The 17,270-nt window shown below is 42.8% G+C and overlaps 3 protein-coding genes across 10 annotated transcripts in view; 2 read left to right on the forward strand and 1 right to left on the reverse strand.

Annotated features, from left to right (window-relative positions):
- The window catches only part of pdgfrb (platelet-derived growth factor receptor, beta polypeptide), a 39,030-nt gene extending 38,136 nt beyond the window's left edge, over positions 1-894 (reverse strand). The window contains exon 1 of one of the 2 annotated variants that reach the window (XM_080774173.1): positions 489-894. The gene's annotated coding sequence lies outside the window, so the exon portion shown is untranslated. The remainder of the gene's footprint in view (positions 1-488) is intronic. The other variant, XM_080774172.1, reaches the window with a different exon arrangement.
- Positions 895-10,326: 9,432 nt separating this feature from the next.
- On the forward strand, positions 10,327-10,617 carry LOC308322708 (transcription factor BTF3 homolog 4-like; the record flags this gene model as incomplete). The annotated part of the gene is made up of 1 exon (XM_080774102.1): positions 10,327-10,617. One exon carries the CDS (start codon positions 10,327-10,329, stop codon positions 10,615-10,617), a length of 291 nt encoding a protein of 96 aa, XP_080630228.1.
- A 5,731-nt stretch (positions 10,618-16,348) lies between these two features.
- The window catches only part of csnk1a1 (casein kinase 1, alpha 1), a gene marked incomplete at its 3' end in the record, with an annotated part of 36,585 nt that continues 35,663 nt past the window's right edge, over positions 16,349-17,270 (forward strand). For 3 of the 7 annotated variants that reach the window (XM_080773644.1, XM_080773642.1, XM_080773643.1), the window contains exon 1: positions 16,352-17,230. In XM_080773644.1, the coding sequence (XP_080629770.1) occupies positions 17,108-17,230 (123 nt within the window). In that variant the 5' untranslated portion in view covers positions 16,352-17,107. Of the gene's footprint in view, positions 17,231-17,270 lie in introns of all 7 variants that reach the window. The other 4 variants (XM_080773640.1, XM_080773641.1, XM_080773646.1 and 1 more) reach the window with 3 other exon arrangements.

The following is a 17,270-nucleotide window of genomic DNA, read 5'->3' on the forward strand; positions in this document are numbered from 1 at the left end:
TGGGCAACTGACTGACTCTTGACTTAACTCTTTCAGCCAAATAAGTCTTAAATCTGGACAACATAATCTGTTATTGTAAGAAACGATCAAAAACAACATGAGCCCGACTGACTGTCATCTAATTAAAAATGCATGAATTCATCCAACGACCCCATGCAGGCAGCGGATCATCATTCCTCCAGGAATGAGGCGCTTTCTCCCATCCTGTGACAGACAGACTATGGAAATGGAATCAGTCACAGTGGGATCTCCATGCAGCCTGCAGGCTAAGTGAATGTTCAAAGCCACGATGTGAGGATTGGAACATCTTTACTGTCCAATGTCCAGTGACTGTAGCGTAGCCCCTTTCGGGACCCTTTGGTTACCTTTTCTGTATTTGGGACGTCTCTGTACCGATGTCCCAAATACAGAAAAGGTAACCAAGGGTCCTGAAAGGTGCTACAGTGGAAATCAAAAGTGAAAAAAGACAGCCTATAGAGGCTTCTTACCTTCAGCGGTATCACGTTCAACAGCACAGGACGAGAACGTCTTCTTCCCCTTGCTTGCTTTCCCTCTGCACCATCTGACCACCAGCTTTTTCAATGCACTGGTTCGGAGTGGTCTCTATAGCTGGGACACTCTGCAGGGTCTCTTGAGAGACAGGAGGTTAATGTCCCTGTGTCCTGCTGTGGACAGACAGAAGGTTAATGTCCCTGTGTCCTCTGGACAGACAGGAGGTTAATGTCCCTGTGTCCTGCTGCTCTTGTGGACAGACAGGAGGTTAATGTCCCTGGCTGTGTCCTGGGAGTGCGCAGGAGGAGCAACTTCTCTGAGCCCGGCTGTTTGTTGAATCATATCACAGCACCAGGGGTCTCCCCTCTCTACACACTGATGAAGCCCGCCCCCTGTTCAGAAAGGATGTCTGTAAAGGAAAAGAAGTTCTCCCAACTAGATGCAGGCAGGCAGGCACACACACACGTGCACACACGTGCACACACACACACACACACACACACACACACACACACACACACACACACACACACACACACACACCCCTCACTCTCCTATTCTGATGTTTTTACACAGAGTCTCTGTGATCAGCTGGCTCTGCCGCGATTAAAACACATGCAGAGAACGAATGAGGGAGAGGAGGGAGCCAGGGAGGGAGGACAAAAGCAACGGAGGGAGGCTATAGAAAGGGAATTATCTGAGGGAGAGAGAGAGGGAGTGAGTGAGTGAGAGAGAGAGAGAGAGAGAGAGAGAGAGAGAGAGAGAGAGAGAGAGAGAGAGAGAGAGAGAGAGAGAGAGCGAGAGAGAGAGAAAGAATCAAGTTCTGTTTGTTTATCTTAGGTAGCAGTTGAGGTCCCTCGCTGATGTGACTTGTTTATTTTTCTTTTCTTTTCTTTTCTTTTCTTTTCTTTTCTTTTCTTTTCTTTTACTTTTCTTCTTTATTTTTTTTGTTTTTATAATCACTGAGTCTCTACAGCTGACAGAGGATAGGTGGTGTAAGACTCTACTGGTCTCTACCGGCAACAGCATCTAACCCACCAAAATACAAGCTCAATAGAGAGAGAGAGAGAGAGAGGGGGGGGGGGGGGGGGGGGGAGGGTCCAGTGAAAAGCATTTTGGCAAAGCTCACACTCACAGTGGCCTGCTTTGAAACAAAGTCTCTTTCTCAGTCAGGACGATAACTCAACTTCACTCACAGCCACTCATCCAGCTCAGGTTTAAAAGAGAATAGCTTTATAAGGCAATATGTTCTCTCTCGTCACATTTTATTTCTCCCCATCTCAGTTGTTCCTCACTCGCACTTAAATAACAAATACAAACAATTGCTTTTCTATAAGCCTACCCCTTCCTGCCCTCCCCCTCCCCCTCTCCCTCACACGCACACATGCACACACACATGCATGCATGCGCACAGTCGCACACACACACACACACACACACACACACACACACACACACACACACACACACACACACACAAACACACAAACACATCCATCCATGCATTCAAACCAAGGCGCAAGGGCACCCATGTCTGTTTTCAATCTTAGCCCATCCTCCTAATGTCTGCCTTTGCCAGCTAGGATAAGAGTGGAGTGGAAGGTTCATACAACTCGTGGCCAGCAGCTGACTGTGGCCTTTTCCCTCAGATCGGGGGTGGACAGAGGGAGTTACATGGAGTGGAGTGCCGGTGGACAGACAGAGACAGGGAGGGAGTGGGCAGCCAGGCGCTAAATTGGACAGTAGGCATGCTCTCCTCTAATTGCGAGGGCAAATCTAAGGGCCTCGTTAGTGGTAATTAGAGAGCTGTGGAAGCCCCGGTTATTAGAGAGGAGGGGAAGGAGACAGCAGCGCGGGACAGAGAAGTAGCACGGTAACACTTCTACAGCCGCTTATCTGTCTTATATGCACTTAACCTCACGTCACCATGCAGGCTTTCCACCTCGGAGGAAAGCCTGGTCTGTGTTACCGAATCCTCTTGTGATCCGGTCTAGGCGTGGTTTAGACCGGATGGTTAAAAACTAAAAAAGTCTAGGTTTAAGGGTTTGGGCTTTTTCGGCATCACTTTGTTTTGGTTCCCCCTTGTAGAAGCCATCCTCACTGTTTTGTATGTCTATTTATTATTATTCTCACAATTGTTATAGTTATTATTTGGCATTATTGGATATTGGTTTGGTGGATTATTATGTAATTGAATCACTGTTTGGACACCAGGCCAGGGGCACGCCTCCCCAGGCCTAATTGATTGATGGAGAGCATATGTAGGCCTGGGTGATTGGGGAGCGGCATGCACCTGGTGGACAAACCAGTTTTTACCAGACAGACAACACAGGACAGACAATGCCAGAAGGAGCTGTTTGTAATGGACTGCATACATCCAAAGTCTCTGGGTGCATCAGTGGGTATGTTGGCTAAGATAGAAATGTTTGGAACCAAACCAACAAAAGAGCCACAACATCCCTGTTTGTTTTTAGTCTCGCCATGCAGTCGCCACGAGTTGGAATAAAAGATACCAAATAAACTATACCAATCCCCAACTACTTTCACACGTTTGTGTCCGCAAACTTTCTCTTTTGGGTCTTGAGCAAAAAACGTTTGGGAACCACTTATATCTGATGATGAACCGTTTACAGAACACTATACGGCAACAACAATAGTGACAGTGATGCATACGTGCATATACATGTCTGCAATTGCACGCTCCTTTATCAGTTACTGACACTGTAAATGAAGAGTGCAGAGTCTGCAGACATGCAGGCTTTCCAAACATCCTTCAGGAAACCACAGTTCAGCTGTGACCTGTTAATACAGGAAATACAGTTCAATGTATCATATCACTGATCTGCTTACAAGGGTGAGAGATGAACTGCATGCATTATATTTTCAGGTCATCTTTTTTTAATAATGAAAATATGTACAGTATGCCTGATGTTTTGTAATTGTCTAGCCTGGGCACCATTCCATTTCGGGTATATGATCCAGTCGGGAGCGGATGATATCGCTACGTCATGTTGTATTGTTTTTTTAGTCATCAATCTTCCGGAACTTCCTTTTCCCTCAAACTGATTTTCTCAATAAAAGCTGCAGGCTATGAGAGCTTTTATTGTTATTCTTCTGGTTTGAGGGAAAAGGAAGTTCCGTTTGATTGTTCCTGCTGACTACAAAACAATACCACAACATGACGTGACGATATCATCCGCTCCAGAACGGTTCACACGGCACTTTTGTAACAGAGACCAGGCTTTCCTCCGAGGTGGAAAGCCTGGTGAGGCGAGGTTAGTAATTGTGTGATAACCATTTAGAAACTGGCACCTCCATTTTTGGCCATGAGGGCGAGGTCTCGTGTACAGGGTTTAATGAGGTGAGATCAACATATGGAATGTCAGAACAGGTCAGCTCCATATACGGAGATCTAAGGGTGGCAGCAGGGACAGTGTCTTGAGTGTACAGGGTTTGATGAGGACCCATGTAGGCCTTATATTTCCGAGAACTCTAGTTTTCGCTGGCTACCGGGCGCGTCTGCACTAATAACTTTCGGGTCTAAACAGTTTGGAAACCACTGTTCTAGAGAAACTCCGGCAGTAAGGCCCTCATGCAGCGCAGCTATCCGGCACATGTTTCTAAGAGGTTTATCTCCAACTGAAAGGCTTGTCGGGGCCCCTAGAGGCCACGCGGAGAGCTGAAGGCAGGAAATACTGCCACTGACCCCCAGCACCACCAATGACACATGAAGATGAATAACCCAGTGGTGGAAAGTAACTAATTTTATTTACTTATAAGTACTGTACTTCAGTTACATTTTGAGGTATTTGTACTTTACTTGAGTATTTCCAATTTCCAATACTTTTACTTCTACTCCACTACATCTCAGAGGGCAAATATTGTACTTTTACTCCACTACCGTTATCTGAAAACTTTAGTTACTAGTTTGTAGCCAATTCAGCCCTATATATTTGGGCCATTTGAAAATAGCAGATCTACAAGTTCATAATGCATCACAATGCGTTGCATCACAATACAACGCATTGTGAGCTTGTAGATCTGGCTATTTTCAAATGATTTGTTTTGAAATAGAACATTCTGCAATATATACAAAAATATACTATAGTACTTTTAGTACTATAGTATATTTTTGTATATTCTGATGCCGATGGTGGATAATTTTGGTGCATCGGTTCTTTGTGAATGGTTCTCATGTGCCATATGTCCAGAAACCCTATATATCTTTCATGTCACATTGACTTGAGCGCTTGTCCCGTGTGCGCTTTGCCCAGAGAGATAACTCCTGGAGTTCTGTATTTTCATTCATCGGCCTTCACGGGCCATTATCTGTTCCCTCTGTGAATAACATGTTTTTGGACTCGGTCCCTTAAATGAATATAATCACAAACCACCCAAGTCTGCTGCCAATGCCATGCTGTAAAGATACAGTTAAATAACTTTCCATGTTATATTTCAGACTGTACAGCACCCCAGGGCCATCTTACCGTCCATAAAAGTATCTGGTTTTGTTTTATCATTGACTTACTGTAGCCTATACAGCATTACAGCCAAGTGCATTTTGTACAGTACAGTACTCATTCTCTTTACAGGCAGCTTGACTGTTGATGATGAAAGCCTTTTGGGGCCGTCTGTGTACCAGAGAGTTTATTACACTGCCATCTCTCAGAAGTGGCCAGTGGAGGCTTTCAAGCCTCTCATTTGTTCCCCTTCCCCTGGCCTATAGCTAGCTTCACTTCACTGTCTCCAACAGCCAAATACCTTCCCCTGGCCTATAGCTAGCTTCACTTCACTGTCTCCAACAGCCAACTATATTGCAGAGAAGTCATGTTACACTCAGTGTAGAATTACTTGCCGATTCACCATGGAATACTTCCAAATAATATCCCATAATTTGGATAAATAATATAAAAAAATATTTATGGCAGAATAAAAAGCACACCGTTTCTTGGCAGGAGGGTATTGTTGCCTTGCATTTCCTCTTGACAACCATTTCATGCTCCCCTCCCTGTGGTTTGAATGTTTTCTTCTTCTAATGTTTGAAGGATCTTTTGTTTTGTTTTAAGGCTTACGTAACTCTCAGTCAAATGTATTCCAAGACTTAGGCTGGAATCAATGACAATGTGGGTGTGTTCAATGTCTTCTTCTGCCACATATCCTGTCTGTCTGAGTTTGTCTGACAGGATAACCCGATGATACTTGGAGACGTACAGTAAATGCTGAAACCATGAGATTCTTTTGCTGTCAAAATGTGTTCTAGTGCAAAACGTGAGTAAAAAGTGCAATATTTAGACTACCATGAGATGCAGTTGAGTACAGAACTTGAGTAAGATACTTTCCAGTTTCCACCACTGGTGTTAGCCCCTTTTGTTATTGCCTTATTGTACTGTTACAGTATATCCTATTATTATTATTATTATTATACCAGAACAAATGTTGTACTCTTACTGTAGGCCTGCATACAGGCCTATGTAACAATTTTTTTACATTCTTTAACTATCTATGGATGATGATTTCCTGTTTTTCATAGAGTGTCTACATCTTTAAATGTTCTGATGAATTGAAAATGGAGGACCCTGATGTAAACAAGTCTTAGTGCTTTTCCTGGATATATCCTCGCATTAGCAGCTTTTGTATTGACCTGTACTTTCTTTTGAACTGTAGCCTGCCCATTCTACAAACTGTGAATACAATTTTCAATCAATCAATCAACCTTTATTCCTTGAACCAGACGTCTAAGATGTGCATGCACTTATGGTGAATTTCAACTCCAACTTTCAACGCAATGTGGTATACTAACTGGAGCTAGTACTAATGGATGTCTAGACTGAGGTAGGGTAGCCTACTGAATCTTTCATGACAAATATATAGCCTCTACTTCCTTGGTATTCAATCACTATAGCCAAGCAAGAATAAGTATAATAGGCTATAATATGGAAAGACGATTTGAATATTAAAACACTGGTCAATATCCTACAACGATGGTTAGAATGTAAGTGGCAGGGTCAAACTCAATTAAGTTGTACATGCTGCATTTGACAGTTAATTGGAAACAGCAGCTAGAACAGAGTTATCTGCATTCTGCACCTAGACAACTGCTCTGTAGTCATATATCATTTTTGGTTATTTGCTGCCCCCGTGTGTTTAGAGGTTGTGAACTTTTCAATGTGCACGCTATAATATTCTTTGTGAATGAAAAGTGCAATAACTACATGATTTATTATGTAGCCTATATTATTATTGCATTCCAGGATTATTTCTTATTTTATGTTATGTTAAATTGTTGTTATCACAATCTCTGTGGAATAACATGTTGCTGATTAGCCACTGCCAAACGCAGAGATAAACTAAACACTGGGGATCCCAGAGATTTTATTTTACTTTTTTAAAGCGTATTGACGTTCCTGAAAAAAGGGAAAAATCAATAAAATAGCCTACTGCATCAAACGCTTCGCATTGCGAGGGGTTGTGAGTTTGTATATCGGCTATTTTCATAAGGTGTCGAACCACGTAAAACAAAATATTATGCCAAATATCTTTGGGGGGCGGGGCCCGGCCTTGATTCTTGAATCCAGTAGATGGCGATAATGTAACACCGCCATAACATTTAAACAAGATGTTTTCGGTTCATTTTGTGATTGATTGTTTTTTCTGATTATTTATTTATGCCTCCTGTTAACATAGAATTATTTTTTCAATATTGTAGCCTGCCAACTCAAATGAGAGAGAGAGAGAGTTAGAATTTAGCCTACTTCAGGATGTGCACAAAGTGCACAACAGGCGATAGATACTAGGATAGGGGATACGTGGATGCAGGATCAGTCAACCAGACAGCTATATTTGTTTAATTGTTTGTACAGGTAAATGGAATTAACATTCATAATCAAAGTAAATTCATTTCCTGACAATCTCACCAACTGTCCATCTTGGGTTTTTTTTATTAAGTAGTCTAGTGTAGGCCTAGGCCTACTTTCTTCTTAATAGTAGCGTAAGCTAGGCTACTGTCTGCAGACCTGACTCCTATGCTAATACGGTAATTGAATATGAAGGAGTCGACCCTGGAATGTAAACAAGCCATTTAGAGTTTCTTGGGTTTCAAATCCTTACCTGTTTTGAACTGTAAACAGGTCATCTCCCCTTGACCAAAACCGCTCTCAAAGGGCACCTACAGACGGCTGCAATTCGAAACTGGCCCCCATAAAATCTGAATCCGCCCCCACCGCCCACACCCCCCTTTTCCCCTCACTGTATGTTTCTTTTCCCTTTTTGCTTCCTTTATGATGAATTCCTGTTCTGTTCTTTAACTATATATAAGTGTCTATTTGTACGTCTCTAAACGTTTTGATGAATTGAACATGGTGGACCCTGTTGTAAACAAGTGTAATGCTTAATTGGGTCGTCCACTCACAGTTAATAGTCTTTGTATTGAGTTTGTGCTTGAAATGTACTGTAATTCTGCAAACTGTTAATACATATTTCAATCAATCAATCAATGAATCAATCTCGCCCCTTTGCCAACTAGGCTACTCGCCCCCGCGAAAAGTGAAGACGGCTCGCCCCAAGCCGTGGATAGCTCGCCCCCAAAGCGTGGATATCTCGCCCCACAGCGTGGATATCTCGCCCCAAAGCAGGTTTGAACTGCATGCATACATACTTTCCTGTGCTTTTTTCTGCAAACTGTTAGTCAACCTCATTGGTCGCTGCAGAATGCCATAATTTAAGAGTGGAAGCCAAGCCTTTAGAACCCTCTGATTTTCTGTGAAAGTGGTTAAGGGTTAGTATAGTATAGTTAGTTCAGATTTTTTTAATCTGAACTAAAGGTAAGTGATTTTCTTTGGTTAAGTGTTAAAAAGCTCAATATTGTGATAGTATAGGTCTATTCATTTATAGTGTTTATTCTGTAACAGGAGTAGCTCTCCAGCTTTTTGAGGCTTTTTGAGCCTCAAAGAATATATTAAGGCCTTTTACTTAAGGTCAAAGGTTAAAACATTTTTTAAAGTCCAGAGATTTTGAAGTTGTGTGAATTTCTTCCTCTGTGGGAGGTATTTTTATGCAAAAGAAACGAGCAGACAAAATTGGAACTGGAACACTATAAAAATGTAAGCTCATAATGTGACAATTAATGTAGATATAATTAATTATAAAATGTGTAATACATTGTCATAGACCAGTGGTTCTCAAAGTGGGGTCAGTAGCACTATATGAAATCATATTGACGTCACCATGACTCAGCCTTAATGATGTAAGGAGTTTCCAATGCAGCTAAACCCAAATACGGAGTGTGTTGTCTAACCTCAATGTGTTGGTTAGCCGATTTGCTCGTTTACATATGACGTAAATTTTCCCTTCATTGTCAATGGCATTTAATGTTTGTGTTGCCACACATTTACGTCATATTTGGCAGACATTTGGACTTAATTTCTCCTTTCATCGTAAATGGCAAATATTAAGATGTGTGGGGACAAAATCTGTATACGTAGGCCCCCCAAAAATGTACTTAGTTACTTCACACCACTGGTTTCCTCCGCAACATCCTCACATTATTTGGGCCACACCCACAACCCACGACTGACACAGCCCTGCATTGGGTAGGCCATTTCTATATCCATGCTATTCAGGTCAGAATAAAGTTATATGGACGTTTTTTCAGTCCAAAATAAATAATGAATAGACTACACAATGAAACTAAAAAGTGCTTTGAGGAGCACAGGCCTCCTCCAGGTCAGGTCATACGTGGCCCTGCAATGTTTGGAATTCGGCAATTCGCCAATCAGGACGGAATAATTATGAAAGATCGGACACGATGCGTCTTGATCACATGCATAGAGGGTGTGCGCGTGACATCATCATCATACCCGGAAGTTATGCGGGACGCCTACCGAGTGGCAAAAGACTACTTTCTGGCATTGACAGCCCATACATCCAAATATAAAAGTCCTATCTGACCTATCCTATCTCACTTCATAGATCTATTTTTCAACTAAGCTAAGACATTTTATATAGAGGGGAAAAAGGAGTGCAGACTGGTGTATGTCCAATGATGCAAGTCAGGAACAATACAAGATGTGAATGCATGCCCCACCTGATTATGCAATACCCTTTGCACATGGATCTCCATGCTATATTCCTATATTCCGGCATACTGGTCGGATTGGCTTGGGTCGTTGGCGACATGCGATTATTGCGAACGCAGTGAGCACTTACTATGAGACCTAGCAGATCATGTCTGTGTGTGTGTGTCCGTGTGTCCGTCCCCCCTTTGTGCCCATATATGGAGCTGAGTGATTTGTTTGTGATTGATGCAACACACTCCATATTTGGACGTATAGCTGCTTTGGGGACTCCTTATATGGTTATGGCTAAGTTAAAAACTTAACTTAAAAATAACTTAACTTAAAAAAATAATAACTTAAAAATAAATCTTTAAAAAACCCAAATATGTACGAGCTGCTTTCGCTTCCCGCGTTTGCTCGTCTTACTGGTAAGATAGGGCAGAAGTGACATCACACTTTTACCACGCATCATGCGTGGTAAAAGTGTGATGTCAGACTATAGCTCTGGTCAGGCTATATAAGGTTTTATTACAGAGCATGCCTCTGTAGATATCCGATCAGTGACAACATGAATAAGGCCATTTTAGCCAAACTTCAGGACCAGGAGCGGAATAAGGATGTTTTATCCAAATTCCAAGAACAGATTCGGATAGGAGGGAAAGGCACAGCTCGTAGGAAGAAGAGGGTGATACATAGGACAGCTGACGCTGATGACAAAAAACTACAGAGTTCTCTAAAGGCGCTGTCTGTCAACGCCATTAATGACATTGAAGAGGTGAACATGATCAAGGATGATGGCACCGTGATCCATTTCAACAATCCAAAAGTGCAGGCTTCCCTCAATGCCAACATATTCGCCATCAGCGGCAAAAGTGAGACCAAGCAGCTAACGGAGATGCTTCCCGGCATTCTCAATCAACTGGGAGCCGACAGCCTCAGCAGCCTGCGCAAACAGTTTCCCCACCAACCCCCGAAGGAAGAAGGCAATGAAGAGGAGGACGATGACGACGACGACGATGATGTTCCAGATTTAGTGGAGAACTTTGATGCAGCATCCATGAATGAGGCCTGATGTCCCTACGTACATACTATGTACACAAAGTTGGACTGCTGTGAAGCAAAGAAAGACATCGAGTTCTTAACCTTTACTTTCCAATGTCCCAATGAATTGATTCCATCAGATTACAAATGGATAACACCCAGCAACACTAAATAAGAAGATGTAGCCCTTAGCTTCTCCACTGGCTTCATGTTGTTCCCATTAACCCCCTGATGGAGATTTTACACTCCGCTGGTCCTCACATTGTATCTGTTGTTAACAGGTCGTTTTCCTACGAGGTTGTTCCTGCGTAATTTGCTTGTGTGACCTGTGGCAGCAAAATGCAGACTCTTCCACATGTGATGCCACATTATATGGTCATTAATTCCTCTTCTCAAATACAACTAAAATATTATGTGGATCTCAGGAACCACATGGCGTGACTCCAATGTGGATCTCCAACTTGGATCCTGTACATCTTGGACTAAATGTGACCAGCCTGTGACATTTGTCATCTATGATGTATGACTCCAAATTTGGGCAATGTTTTGGCACTGTCTTAAAACGAAAGTTAAATATTTTGGAAAAAGTATAAAATTAGGTAGAGTGACAGTGGAGATACTCTCGTTGCCTACTGTATAGGCAGAGTGAATAAAAAGTTTGGCCAGTCCAGCATTTACTAGATTAGTTCCGGACAGACACATGCATGGACAGCACATAAGCTCTTTAGCCTCTCTAGAGTCGTGCAACACTAGAAGGTCTAAGAGGTCATTTTGACCGTTTTTTTATTATTTTAAAGTTGATTATCTTTGCCCATGAAGCTTTCAGAAGGTTCCCCTTCCATGAGCATCATCATCCATCACCATTCTATCATCTCAGAAAATCTTGACATCTGAAAAAAATTCTAAATGTGAATTTAAGCACATGCAAATTTAGCTGATTTTATTTCAGACCTTCTAGTGTTAAACCCAACCTAGATAACCCATGGGTTATTTTACTAAAAAAAACAAGATAGAAGAAAACTGCCAAGTGCTACAAGCGGTGTCTCCGTTGTGCATCTTCCCCATCGTCTCCCTGTTTGTTATGATTTATCAACAACGCGCACGACTTAAACAAACATTAGCACCCATTGCTTAAACAAACATTATGTTTATGTTGTAAGATAATAAGACCGCTCCTCACTTCACACGGGTGTGATTTTTTTTTAACCAAATGTTGATTGTGACGATATTTTTGTGCCCCCCCCCCCTTTATTTTAGGGGCACTAGCCCCTCCAATGCATGCAGGCTTTCCGAAATTACGTCATGTGGCAGCAAGTCTATGGACTTTAAATGTTTGTTTAGAGCCTTTAAAAAAAATCCAAGTCTATGGATTTGTTTAGGGTGGTTATGATACAATTTGTTTGCCAGCCAAGCCGGACTTTAATGTTTATTTAGTAAATGACGCCAACAAGGAGGGACAGTTTATCTGTTTCTTTAGTTAGTCAGTGCACTTCACAAAAACCAATGGTCTATCATCTGTAATGATGTAATCACCTGTACTTAAAGGGTTAACTGCCAACATAACAGTAGTGCCAAACACCTTATCTAATATTGAAATGTCTTCCTGACTTGAAAGAAATGTCAATTCCTCCTTAACAATCTCAAGTCATGATGTAAAGGCGATCACATCCCCCCCAAAGAAAATCACAAATCACACATTCCGTGCTCAGCCAATGTGTTTTCAGTGGTGTACGGTAGAGGACGCTCAACGGCAGCCTGTGAATGATCCCAGGATCAATGCAGAAGTCTACACCCACAAATCACGTGATGACATTTTCCAGCTGCTTTATTTAGGATGATGCTGAAAAAACATATAAAGGGAAGCTCCGCACATTCAGATCTGTGCACAATCAAAGTATTTATTTTGCAAGCTTTCGGTCTACTGACCTTCAGGCATCCTGTGTGGGTGTGTGGAGCTTCCCTTTATATCCTTTTCATTATCCCTTTGTGACTCCAGCACCTCACTTACGTTTTTTCAGCAGATGAGCGGTGGTTCTTTTTACTTTTTTGTCTGATTTAGGATGATGCTAAAACATTCATAAAAATCACACCAGTGTGAAGTGAGAATTTTCGTCCTCACCTTTGTCTTCAATCACACAAACACTCAAAGCTGGCCATTCATTGTCAATGATATTCAATATTCGTGTTAGGCATAGGAGGCCTTAGCTGTGTAACTGTTTCACCAGTTTCAATTGGAACGGGCCTCCACCCTCAGGGGGGCCTCCAAGCTCCAACTGACCGTCAGGCATCAGTCAACTCCCCGCCACCCTTGGCCATCTCTCTCTCGCTAGCTGCCTTGCTCTCTCCCACGATGTTAAGTTACACCTATTTCCTTTTAATAACCTGGGTAAAATGTGCGGCATTGGGAGGTAAAGGGGAGACACTTTATTGTGAAGGGACGACAGGATTAGGAGAGGTGTTGTTCCTGCGTAATTGTCGAGAGTAATGGCTACATCATGTGCGCAATATTGAACAGTCCAAACTATTTGTATTAATACGGCGATATCAACAGAATATGTGATAGATATACATGTAGACGGCACCCCGGGAGCAGTATGGGTTAGAGCCCCAGCCTGCATCCTCCGTGAGGAGGAAGCCCAAAAACCTTCGATGAGGCCTTTAGGAGGGCCATTCGAGCCGCAAGTGGAGTCTGCAGTACTACCGTTGCCCAGCGGTGGAGCCTGCAGAACCATTGCGGCTCAAGAATCCACCACTCCTGAATGAAGTGTCTGGTGCTGGGAGTCTGGTGCAACGCACAGGTTCCTCGCTATACTCCTGGTGAGAGCAGGAGTGGACCTGGTGAGACGTAGGAGGGGCCCGGACAGGAGGCAACCCACAGAGCCTATAGTCCCTCCACATACCAGAATTGTACCTCTCAGTCCCGGTACAGTAGTTCCGGAGTGGTTCCAAAGGATTGTGCGGCCCTGTCTTTCCCTAGTGGGTTTGATCGAGGGTAGCTACTGGGACGTAAGTCGGGACTTGATCACCCCGGCTGGGTCACCCGAGTGAGGGGTATGATGTTCGAGAGACCCGAAACCCTGATGACCTTGGGATACATCACTGAGGATACGTCCCAGTTGCATCCAGGCGATGTATTTTTCGTTCTGGGTTCATATTTGATCTTGAAACGGGCCTCCAGATTCTTAAGGCCGCCCCTGGTGTTAGGACGAACACTCAAAATTGGCCGGTCCCTAACCTCAGTCTTAACCGGCCACGTAGGTCGAACCCTAACCTCAGTCTTAACCGGCCACGTAGGTCGATCCCTAACCTCAGTCTTAACCGGCCACGTAGGTCGGACCCTAACCTCAGTCTTAACCGGCCACGTAGGTCGGACCCTAACCTCAGTCTTAACCGGCCACGTAGGTCGATCCCTAACCTCAGTCTTAACCGGCCACGTAGGTCGGACCCTAACCTCAGTCTTAACCGGCCACGTAGGTCGATCCCTAACCTCAGTCTTAACCGGCCACGTAGGTCGGACCCTAACCTCAGTCTTAACTGGCCACATAGGTTGGACCAGAGCCTTAGATATAGACAGAGTTACGCAAACTGCGTTCACTTCATGGGGCCAGTCCAATGGTGGCTCTTCTACTGTACATAGACTTCTATTGAGAATGGGGACAACCAACTTGGACCAATCCTGGACCGGAAGTAGGTAGAAATGCATTGGACTCAGGCAACAGCCCGGCATAATGATCTTAAATCCCTTTATTTTAGATTGTTAAATAAACATTAAAGAGACTTTAGTTGTTACTGTACAATACTTTAAAACAGTTGCCATGTTGCACACATGCTTAAATTAGCTCTTATTTGCGCCGCCCTCGTTGAAAACAATGTATTTCCAACTCCAGCTCAGTTCAGGCTGCATGAACAGCACTCGAGGTTCAAGGTTTGCGCACACATTTTCAGTGTGTTTGGGAGATTGTATAGCTTAGCTTCCCTGATTGGATAACCCAAATCGTTGGCTTCACGGATTGGAAGGAGCGTTGGTTGCATCAAGTTTGTGCCGGTTAGCCACTATAAGTCCCTGATTGGCCAACCCAAGGCATTGGCTTAACCGATTGAACCAGCATTGTGTAACGTTTGTGCCGTATAGACGAGTACTGAAATCCTGACATCACTCGTTCATCCCTGTCAAGTAATTTCTCTATGGTCAGTCTGCCAAATATGATGTAAATTTTACCAACCAATCACAACATTTCAGTTGTTCATCATGATGTTGTTGATGTAGGCCTATAATGATAAGAGCGCCCCTCAACTACATGGCATGGGCATGATTTTTTACTAATGTATGCCTATAACATCAAGAGTAAGTGCTAGGGAAGCATGTTGTGCCATGACACAAAACTTTATTATTCGTAGGGGAGGAAATTGTTTGAATATATTTTGTGGAGAGGGCTGTCACCAGTGACAATGAGTGCCTGCTGACGTCACGGCCAGGCCTCTCATCATAGCTCCTCTAACTGCAGGGAAAACAGAGCGCGTTCCCGTGCTGTGATACCGTGCGCGTTCCCGGCGGCTAAACTAAACCAACATTTAGCTGATCAAGTCGGTGTGTTATACAAAATCCAGTGACCTATCGAATTGAGTGACTCCAGAGCACAAAGGTGACAGTAGTAGCGACCACCTGAAAAACGGGCCTTTTTGTTATAGGCTATTACCGGTAGGCTACGTTTATTCACTTTATTGCATTGTAGGGTTTATTGACTATGAATGAAACTATGAAATAACATAATATTATTGTGTAGCCTAGTAAAACTTTTAATTCGAAATAAATCACTGACAATGTGACCAGCAAAGCATCCATGCTTCACAGTAGGAACACAACATTTGATTGATAATCAATAATCTTATCAGTCTTTTCTTTTTCTTAAGTCTTATCAGTGATAAGACTTAAGAAGACCAAAGGACATATTTAATTTCTAATGCCCCTTGCTCATGCAGTGTTCTTGGCTCAAGCAAGTCGCTTCTCTTCTCATTGATCTCCATGTTTCTTTGCAGAAACTCGAGCATGAAGGCCTGATTCACACAGTAGATAGCAATTGATACCGGTATCTTAAAATACCCCCCCCCCTATATTATCCAGTCTACAATCACTAAAGACTGTATTCAACACCTCCCACACCTGCCATCCCCCCAGCTAGCCTACCACCATTGTCTCTCACCTTGACCCACGTTTGGCGTTTCTTCACAGCTCAATGAGGTGTGATTGTGATTTTGAGTAGGCTAGCTGGATTGATATTAAGGGGTCCCGAACATGGGGGGTCCGAACTGTCCCGCTGGGTGGGGGTGGGGTTGAAAATTGGCCTTATTTTATTGACAATGTAACTAATAACGATATATATATATATATATATATATATATATATATATATATATATATATATTTTTTTTTTTATTAATGCATTCTGATGAACTGAAAATGGCGGACCCAGGCTGTAAAAGTTTATGCATTGACTTACAAGTGCTTTCGTTTCGTTTCGTAAGCAATACACTACAAAATGTATACCCATTCTATATACTGTGAAATAAAAATGTCAATCAATAAATCAATCAATAGTATATTACAGTCTGTCAAGTGTCAACAGACAATGTTAAAATATAGTTGAAAAATGATTAGTTTAAAAGTTGAATGGAAGAAAGAAACGCCCTCCACCAGTGAGTAGGTGTGTCCAAACTTTTCACTGTATTTTAGTGTATCACGCGGATTTCGTAGGTGAATTCAAATCTTCAAACTGCGAGAGAGACGGTAACAACAGCGCCTTCTGTAACAATACAATTCGATGAGTCACCAATTCCGGCGTAACACCCGAAACCCAGCAGAAAGAGAAAAGGCTAGTTGGTGAAGAGAGAAGATGGCGGAGTGAGTGAGTGGGTTGCGCCTCGGGAAGAAGGTTGCTACCCTTTTGAAATTCGACTAAATACGCTCGAAATTACGAATTTAGCACCTGAGTTTTCCAAACAGAAAGAGACCCCCTCGACACAGAGGAGGTCCAGGACATTCTTTTTTTTCCTGTCGTATTTTTGGTATCAACGAAACGTTGGCTACATTTAGCTAGCTGGGCTAACTCCGAAGAAGAAGCACTGACTGGATTATTGGTCGACTTTGGCCTTCGGTTGGTTTAAAAAACAACAGAAAAAAACAGATTCAGCTGTGTTTTGTGTTTTTCCTGGATTTTTATGGGAATACACGCCAACATAAACGCACGAATACACCCTTTCGGGCACTGGTGACCCTTTTAAAAAACTTTAGACATTTTGTACCAACTGGACGGAGGTGGTTGGAGAAGGAGGCTGTTTTCCTGGTAGCGAGACCTGACGATAACGATACGACCAAGTATCGAAAGAATCATCGTCGACCCTACCAGACTCTCATGTTCATTTTTTGTGTCTTGTTGTTGTCTTCTTCATTTTTAAAGTGAATCGAGGTGTGCTGCTCGTCGGGGTTTTGGTGAATCGGCATTCATCATTATTATAATATTATTATGGCGAGCAGCAGCGGCTCCAAGGCCGAATTCATAGTCGGTGGGAAATACAAGCTGGTCAGGAAAATCGGATCGGGGTCTTTCGGCGACATCTACCTGGCAATCAACATCACAAATGGAGAGGTACACATTCGTGGTCATTTTTTTTGTACAGATGTGATTT

This window comes from Protomyctophum bolini (genome assembly GCF_963924005.1).
Source record: "Protomyctophum bolini genome assembly, chromosome: 10".
NCBI classification, from domain to species: Eukaryota; Metazoa; Chordata; class Actinopteri; order Myctophiformes; family Myctophidae; genus Protomyctophum; species Protomyctophum bolini.